The sequence below is a fragment of the Trachemys scripta genome, chromosome 2 (genome assembly GCF_013100865.1).
Source record: "Trachemys scripta elegans isolate TJP31775 chromosome 2, CAS_Tse_1.0, whole genome shotgun sequence".
In the NCBI taxonomy this organism is placed as follows: domain Eukaryota; kingdom Metazoa; phylum Chordata; order Testudines; family Emydidae; genus Trachemys; species Trachemys scripta.
Genome location: NC_048299.1, coordinates 116840778 through 116849844, shown reverse-complemented (window position 1 = coordinate 116849844; position 9067 = coordinate 116840778). Strand labels below are relative to the sequence as shown.

The 9067-nt window shown below is 43.1% G+C and overlaps 1 protein-coding gene across 1 annotated transcript; it reads left to right on the top strand.

Annotated features, from left to right (window-relative positions):
* Positions 1 to 3341: 3341 nt before the first annotated feature.
* Positions 3342 to 8806, top strand: IRX1 (iroquois homeobox 1). Its single transcript, XM_034761466.1, has 4 exons — positions 3342 to 3642; positions 6508 to 7522; positions 8004 to 8076; positions 8425 to 8806. Exons 1-4 carry the CDS (start codon positions 3382 to 3384, stop codon positions 8480 to 8482), a joined length of 1407 nt encoding a protein of 468 aa, XP_034617357.1. The 5' UTR covers positions 3342 to 3381; the 3' UTR covers positions 8483 to 8806.
* Positions 8807 to 9067: the final 261 nt, after the last annotated feature.

The window sequence follows — 9067 nt, the reverse complement described above, 5'->3', positions numbered from 1 at the left end:
TTGGTTGTGATTAAGCCCCTGCTATAGGTCTTGTATGGGGGAAATAAACCCAGAATCTCCCAGACTTTCGCTAAACTGATTTTGAAGCTAAGTAGCTTAGTATAGGAGCTCTGTTCCCAGCTTACTTGCAGAGGAAAAAACGTTAAAAAGGGTTTGAAAGGTTGGCTACTAGACTGACTTAAACTGTCGTAAAATTAACAATGTCCAATATGCAAGTACGATCCACGTACTCCTGTTCTGTATTGAACAGGATTACGAATAATTAATAGCGTTCGCGGGACGCTGCTCATCTATTACCCTGAGAACTTTGCAGACGAGAAACAAAGCTCTTCCCCCAACGTTGAAACTTTCCCAATCTTTTTTTTTTTTAAAGACATGGTTGTTTACAACCTTCTCCCGACTCTCCCGGCCTTTTTCTCCAGTTTTTAAATTTCACATAAAGAAATTATAGTAAAATTCTGCCTGAGAAGATGCTGGATGACAGAAGAGCAAGCGACATAATTTTCTGAAATGATCTGTGCAGGGTGGAAGTGGAGTGGGGAGGGGATGATTCATATTTCCTAAGCCTCCAACTGGAAACTTCTCTAGATGCACATCCCAGCAATATCTAAAAAGCTAAGAAGATTTCGGCAGTATCCATGGCTTATCCCACCTTCATTTACCTGCAACCCTAAAATGTGACATTTCAATTAGCAAAACACTGCTGTAGTTTTCTGGGACCGTTTACCTTTGTTACAGAGGGGCAGTTGTGTTTTTGATGGCTCTCCTGATTAGAGGGTTAGAGAGCTTTTTGTTCTTCTCCAACGTTTGAGGCTGGTAGTGGAGGGAGTAGGGTCTCTATCTCTAAATGGTAGAGACGGTAAAGAGGAAGTTTAACCAACTCCTCGATGGAAAGGTTTCCTGGAGAGTGGGGAGGAAAGAAAAAGCAGGGGGAAAGGCGCACTTCAAAGAAACTGGACACTTACAATCATTATTTGTGCTATTAGCATTAATGTTATTAGTGAGCGAATTAGTGAATCTTTGGCTGATCAGAGAAAAACAGAGGGTAAAACGGGCATGTGAAATATTATAAATGTTATATTGTGAAATATTATATATAAATAAAAGCACAAATAAGGAGTCCTTGCTTAGAATACGTGTTCCCAATAAGGTTGGAAAGTAAGCGAAATTACTGCAAATGCTTTATTTCAAAAATCAGTGTGACATCCTTAAAACAAATGGTTTTGCAAAATGTAACCAAGTTCAGGTCCAAATGGTTCTTTTGCCTTTGTTTCCCTTTAGTCCCTCCTTTTAGGCAAAACTTCATACCCACTTTTTTCTTCTTTATAGCAAAGAAAGGAGCTTGGACTGTCGTGTTTGATCAGGATAAGCCTGCACATGAATGTGGAGCGGGGGTTGCTCTATCTCACTCGGCTCCCTGAGCCCGGGGAGGCAGGGATTAGCCCAGGTGAGTGTGCCTTGTGCTTCTTGCTGTTCCTGTTAAATCTTTCCTGAACACTGGACTCACATGGATGGGACCCGCCTGCTAGGGGAGAGCTCGAGGGATCCCTGCCACAACGTAAACAAAGGTCCAAGAGGGACTCGCTGTGGCGTGGCGGGGCAGGGGAAGCCCCCTAGTAACGTGTGAACTAGATTGTGGTGGCTGAGAGTTGAGAGAAGCCGGGCGAGCTCCCAGCAAAGGGCATGGCGAGACAAGGAGAGAGGCGACCTTAGGAAAGCGGAGAGCCGGAGAGGTCGAGTGGAGCCCCCACGAGACAAGTGGAAGAAAATGCCCCAAGGAGGGAAGCCCCTGGACCTGACACCACGGCCCCGGCAGGGCAGGAGCACCCGCGGGTCTTCGGGGCTCAGCAGTGCGCAAGGGCAGGCGGGAGGAGAAGCCCTGCGACAGAAAAGGGAAAGTTAGTTCCGCAGCAGCCCCAGGGTGCCCGGGCTAACGCGCAGCTAACGCGGGCAGGCGAGGCCACTTCTCACATCCCGAGACTAGACGGACAAATCGCCACCACAACTCGTTTTTTTAAGGCGGCTGGATCTCCAGCTACATAAGCCCTCCAGCACAGGGGGCTTTTTCCCTCCTGCTGCAGAGCTTGTTGTAACCAAATGAGAAAGGAGGCGGGGGCAAAAAGATTGTTTTTAAAAATATCAACACCCTTCCAACAACTCACTTCCTCTAGGTCCCTACTGACTCCAGGGACCTTTAAAGTTTGCAATAAAAAAAAAAAATCCAGTGGAGCATCCCGGTTGATTTGCTGGATTATTTATTACTAATGTTCTGGTTGTGCTGCAATGCTGCTGATATTGTCACTGAATGTCACTTAGGTGGGATGAAGAGGGGGAGATCTAGTGGTATTTGTAGCTAAAGATTTCTGGGGATACCTGCTAGAAAAGGTGCCCCTAAAATGAGTTTGGGGGGAGGTGGGGAAAGGCTTTGTGCTGGTTGCTATAGTTAGCATTTTCTTTTAGTGGTAAATTGTTACCAGTCGCCGGGCTGCAATGCCCCCTTTCCTCCCACGCCACTCTCATTTGTTCCTGAGCCTGGCGACGACAAGGGGGACTCAGTGTTAAAGGTGGAAAAAAACCAGCAGCACAGTTGTTTTTGTTAAAAGGGGACACACTAAGGCTGCAAAACAGCAAAACCCCAATGTTGGACAACTGTAAAATCGTGTAGACAGGTTGTCATACAGCAGTGGGGGCTTTTCTGAAAGGAGCCCATTGCTAAACATTAAATACACACACACGCAAGGCGCAGCAGCACAGCAGCTGCGCGGGCGCACACACTCTCTCTCACACACACACACATCAAGGAAAGTGGCCGAGCCGGAGCTGAACACCACGTGCTTCGCCAAGGGGGGTGAGTGAGCGGCGGGGCGGGGCTTGCTGCTCAAGTGGCTGCCAATCAAAGCATCAACTTCAAATTGTATCTGAAAGATCAGCCTAGGACCTAAGGGCAGACACATCAGTTGGAGCTCAATTGTTGATCAGATCACATCTAAGGGATTTAGGAGCGCAGAAGAGCCGAGATTTGAAGAAAGACACCCCACTGAATCCATCCACACTCCTCCTCCTCCTCATCCACACCCACATTACAATACAGCTCTGACAGAAAGAAATCAGAACGAAACAGAAAATTATCAGATCGATTTTCCTCTCGCCCGGCCTGACTTCTGTAAAAAAAAAAAAAGAAAAAAAAAAAAAGAGAGAGAAAAGGCACGAGGGAGAGAGACCCGAACCAGCGGGGTTTGTTCCACCCCCCACCCAGCTCCGGCTGCTCAGTTTCCCTCCTCCCCTGCCTTCTTTTTTTTTTCTTTTTTTCTTTTTTAAATTCCTTCCCCCCTTTTATACTTCTGCTGCTGCCGCCGCCGCCGCCGTGTTTGCGCCCTGGAGATGTCCTTCCCCCAGCTGGGTTACCCGCAGTATCTCAGCGCCAGCCAGGCGGTATACGGGAGCGAGCGGCCCGGGGTTCTGGCTGCCGCCGCCGCCGCCGCAGCTGCTGCTGCTGCCTCAGGCCGGCCTGGGGGTGCGGAGCTGGGGAGCGGCTCGGCTGCTGTCACTTCGGTGCTGGGCATGTACGCGAGTCCCTACAGCGCCCCCAACTACAGCGCCTTCCTGCCCTACACCGCCGACCTCAGCCTCTTCTCCCAGATGGTAAGTCTCGGTCGCTGCTTCCCACACACACACCTTTCCTTCCTTTCGCCCTTCCCTCTCTCCCCTTCCCTCTCTCCGGTCTGGGCAGGAATGGGACCGAAATGCTGGGGCGTTTGTCCCGCGTTTCTCCCTGGCAGTGGGGGTGGTGGAAGATCTGTGGTTGTGCCACAGACATGGAGCCCACTTAGCAAACTGCTTGAAGCAGCAAGAACAAATGAAAGAGCCCGCGTGAATAACTTTCCGTGCTCCCGGCAGTTAGACACTTTCTCCCTCTGCCGCTCTGCAGATCCCCAAAGGGGTGCTGGTTTCCTGCGCTCCTAAGTGATAGTGTGTGTGTGGGATGCGATGACCGAAGACCCCAGCCGACAGGAGAGAGGGGTCTGATATGGAGAAAGTGTGTGTGCGTATGCGGGGGAGTCTCTGGGCACTGGGCTGATCGGCCGCTACTCCAGCCGGGAGCAAACTCCATATAATTTTCTTGTTGGTAGTGGATTTTCTGGGCAGGAGTCCTGTCCTTGTTGTTGGATTACCCTAGCAACTCAACTTTCCGTTTAAGAAAATTACTAATGATTTTTTGTTGTTTTTTAAACCGGCTTTAATAAGATTCCTTTAACACCTTTCCGTCTGGAAATTTTATTTGACTGTGGAGCTATAAACGAGTCCGTTTGTAAAAGAGAAAACAAAAAGACTAGAGAGCATTCTAAGTAGTTGGCGTATTTCCTTACTTCAGACGTTTTGCTCAAGGCTTGAAATCGCCTGTTTAGTTGCATATACTTTTTATACTTTATTTTAAGCTTCACAGATTTAAGTTGCATCAAGTAAAATAGTGTATCTACATTGAAGTAGAGAAGTACATTGTCATTAATTTGTCTATAACATTTTTTATTATTGTCTTTGGATTTGTTGCTAGAGAATTTACCCAAGGAAAAGCTAAACAGATCAGTTTGTTAACTAACTCCTTTTACCTGTATTTTTTGTTGAAATATTTTCTTACTAATAGATAAAATACCTGAATTTCTGAGTGATGACGTTCTTAGGTTTCGATTTTTTTTAAACACCTCTTAACCCCCCTCCTTCTGCTTTCTCCCCTCCCCCCAGTAAGGTATAGGATGTGAATATTTATAACTATGCACACGTAAGGAATCTATTGTGCAGTTTTTTAAAAAAATATTATTTGAACAAGAGAAGACATTTGGAATGAGGTCATTTTATGATACAATCATTTTTACGAATCTTTTTATTATAAAACGTATTTAATATTGTACCTCTATTTTGCTTAATACAGTAGAAGTTGACACAGAAGGAATGAGTGATTTGCAAGTGACTCCTTCAAAAGAATTCCCAACAGAGATTACAGAGAAATATAATGTCAGATACAGTAATATAAAACAACGGAATAAAGGGAGTGTAGAAAGACTACTCTGTGACAAATAATAATAAACATTACATCTGGCCTTTTAAAGATGGCATTCTTTTCTTTGTGGATTGTGTATAACCCTTGCCTATGAAATTAAAATACATGGTCCTTTTCAACTGCCCGCCAAAGTTAAATCAGTTTCTTTGCAAAGACATTTGATACTTTTTGAAAATTAAAGACGTTTTGAACTTTTATTTTTCAAAACGGCTTTTATAACGTTTTGCAAGTATTAAGATCATGAATATAGTCAAGCATAAATAGAGCAGGGTTGTATTGAACGGAACAAAAACAGAAATACAAGGTGGTTTCAGTATTAAAATATTTAAGAATATTCCAATTTGCTACTTGCAAAGATATCTGTATGTTTGCATACAGTGGCAATTCTTAAAATGGATGGTAATATTCTGATTTAATTTCTGGGCTTTTTATTATTTGGAAATAAAGAGGTAAAATATTATGTGACTGTCTGAACAATTTGCGATAATAATGAGGCCTAATGAGCTTGTTAGAAAGATAAAATGTTATTTACCAAAACACCTGATGGGATAATTTGACTTGCTGTGTTTTACTACTGATGATAAAAAGAATATTGATTGCAAATAAATCACCATCTCTAAACGCTCGGAAACAATTTTCTCAAATCAAAGTAAAACTTAAGAGTTAAAGTAACTGCATGCATATATATCATGAGTATGAATCCGTCTCCATTCCAGCGTACAAGGGCTCGTTTCTAACCAGTTAATATTTTATAGGACACGTCTGAGGTTTGTGGGTGCTTGTGAAATATTTCACATTTTAGTGTTTGCCATTCAAAATCGCATGTTACCTTTCTCGACTAATTTAACCTGTTAGCAAACTACTTTTTAACACTGATTGGAGGCTAAGTAAAGATACTTCGGATTTAATTGTGACATACGCTCCTATTTTGAAAATAGGTATATTATTAATATGTGCTGACGTTAAATTTGTAAGTGTGAGGTAATCTCTCCTTTTTGCTGCGTGCTTATTTTAAATACGCAATAAAACTGACTCGTCGAGATAAATGTGAAAACATTAAATTTGCATCGTTTGATTTGATTTGCCTGGAGGTGAGGGCTCAAAGGGTTGAGGAGTGGTGGAGGTGCCGAAAATAGGTCTAACGTTTAGCAGATCCCTGTGCAGTCACTCTTCCCTTTCACCACAAGAAGGGGGGTAATTTGGGAACAGTTCTGTTCAAACTAAATGTGAATAATCAAGAATGAGGAGGCCAAAGTTTTACTGTAAAGATCCCTTGCTGTATTGTAGAGGCGTATTCATGCCCTGCTATATCCCTGCCGGTGTAGTGAGGGGAAAGACGGATCTCTCTTAAGAAGGGAACAAACTGCAGCAGCAACATATTCAGGTCTGTTCGAGACATTAACAAGAGAACTCATTTTCTTTTCTTCTCTGCTTGTCTGAATGTGTTGCAGGGCTCCCAGTATGAACTGAAGGATAATCCAGGTGTCCACCCTGCTACCTTTGCTGCCCACACTGCCCCTGGCTATTACCCCTATGGACAGTTCCAATATGGGGACCCAGGGCGGCCCAAGAATGCCACCAGGGAGAGCACTAGCACTCTAAAGGCCTGGCTGAATGAGCACAGGAAGAACCCCTACCCCACCAAGGGCGAGAAGATCATGCTGGCCATCATCACCAAGATGACCCTAACCCAGGTCTCCACCTGGTTCGCCAACGCCAGAAGGAGACTCAAGAAGGAGAACAAAGTAACTTGGGGAGCAAGGAGTAAGGACCAAGAAGATGGTAACCTCTTTGGGAGTGACAACGAGGGAGACCCCGAAAAGAATGAAGACGATGAAGAAATCGACCTGGAAAGCATAGACATTGATAAAATCGATGAGAATGATGGGGAGCAGAGTAATGAAGAAGAGGAGGAGAAATCTGAGCTCCTGCGACAAAGCAGCGAAGATGAACATTTGGAAAAAGAAAAGGGTTTGTCATTGTCAGCGTCTGAAGGTCTTAAACCCAAAGACTCTTTCTCCCTGGTAAAGGAGACCTCTGACAACAGTACACGAATCATAAACCCCAATGGACAGAATAATTTACAGGTGCCACCTCATAGCAAACCCAAGATTTGGTCTTTGGCAGAGACAGCAACCAGCCCTGATGGCGCCCTGAAGTCTTCCCCTCCCCCCTCTTCTCATTCCCAGGTTAACCACACTTCCACCCAGATTCAGCACCCGGCTTTCCTCCCTAGCCATGGACTCTACACATGCCAGATTGGCAAATTTCACAACTGGACAAATGGGGCTTTCCTCACTCAGAGTTCCCTGTTAAATGTGAGGTCTTTTTTGGGAGTAAACCACCATCATGCGGCTCATCATAACCACCATATCCAGGCCCAGCAACAGCCTTCTGTGTTAACAGCAACCCTGGGAGCCTTAAGCAGTGAAAAACCTACAGAGAGGACCAGTCCCAAACACATAGGTAATACACCAAGCAGCGATCTTCCAAAATACGGTGGAGAGCTGTTTATTTTTTAAAAAATGGGGTCAGATACAGCCTTGTTGAACTCACTGTCTTTAAACAGACTTCCACCTAGTTTACTCTAGGGCTGAATTTGGCGTGTTAATTAATATGCATTAGTTTCTTTCATGTAGAACACTACCAGTCACACACCAGGCACCTCAAAAATAAGTTAAAATCGTTAGGATAGCGCTATTTAACTTATCCCCAGAGCTTTCCTTTGTTTTGTTGTTTAGTTCAAAGCCCTCGACTTCAAAGTGATTCAACAAAACAAAAAACAAAAAAAGTGGCAAGTATAACTTAAATCTGCTTTGGAATAACAAATAATCAATGAAGACAATACAAACGTGAACTGATACCTATATGTCTGCTTAGGTACATATGTGAGTGCGCGTGAGTATGTGTTTTTCTAAGATGTTTCTTGGGTTTTCTTTTCCTCCAGAAAGAGAAAATGCACCAAGAACTGAAACCCCACCCCAGCAGTTAAAATCGCCTTTCCAGCCTGTGCGTGACAAGTGAGTTATTCTTCACTGAAGGAATGTTACTTATGTGACACAGAGTATTTGAATAATAAATACTAATTATAACGACTACTCATCTTCATATTAATACATAAAACAACAAGGATAATACAGCGTTTCCTGCTATAATCCTTTCAAAAGTAGAATAGCTTACAAGTGTCCATAGCCAGTTTGTAACTTTTTTGAAACTTAACAAATCTCAAATATCCTTGGCATTTATGTCCTAGAAAAATATTTCTGTGTAGTTAGCTAATGTCAGGCAGTTATATCAACAGACAGACACCGTAGCGATGCTTTCACTCTTTTTACTGATAGATTGTTGCGTCTTTTTTCCCCCAACAGCTCTTTGGCTCAGCAAGAGGGAACACCGCGAATTTTAACAGCTCTCCCTTCTGCTTGATTAAATGGGTTGGTGAAAAAAATATTTCAGAGACTGGTATAAAGGACAAAAAAATTGAAACGATATAAACGACTCCCATCAATCTCTCTTTGCAATAAGGTGGTGCAAATCCATAAAAGCGACCACACAAATCTGTAGATGGATCCCCCTTCTCCATTGTACCATTTCAGATCGTGTTACTCTAACCATTCTTGAATTATTTGTTTGGTAAATGTTTCCCATGTGTTTGTGTTTTTTCTGTATATAGAGTGATTTCAGATTGTATATAGGGCGTCAGCAAAACTTGTCTAAATCATATATTTTTGTCTAATAAACTAAATGAAATTATGAAATCTCCTCAGGTATGTATTTTGTTGTTGCAGAATTTAAATTTAAATTAGACATTTAATCAAACGTGTATTGTTTTCCTCCTAAATATTACAGGATTTTCCCCTTAGGTAGTTGTACCTTAAAATCATCAAATAGAGGCTTTACTTTACTGTTAGTGAAAGGTATATCCTATAAGCCAAGCTGCGAATTTTGTATTCCATACATGTACATTTAAAAAACGGAGTGCAATTTTTTGTTGGCTAGCTAGATGATAAT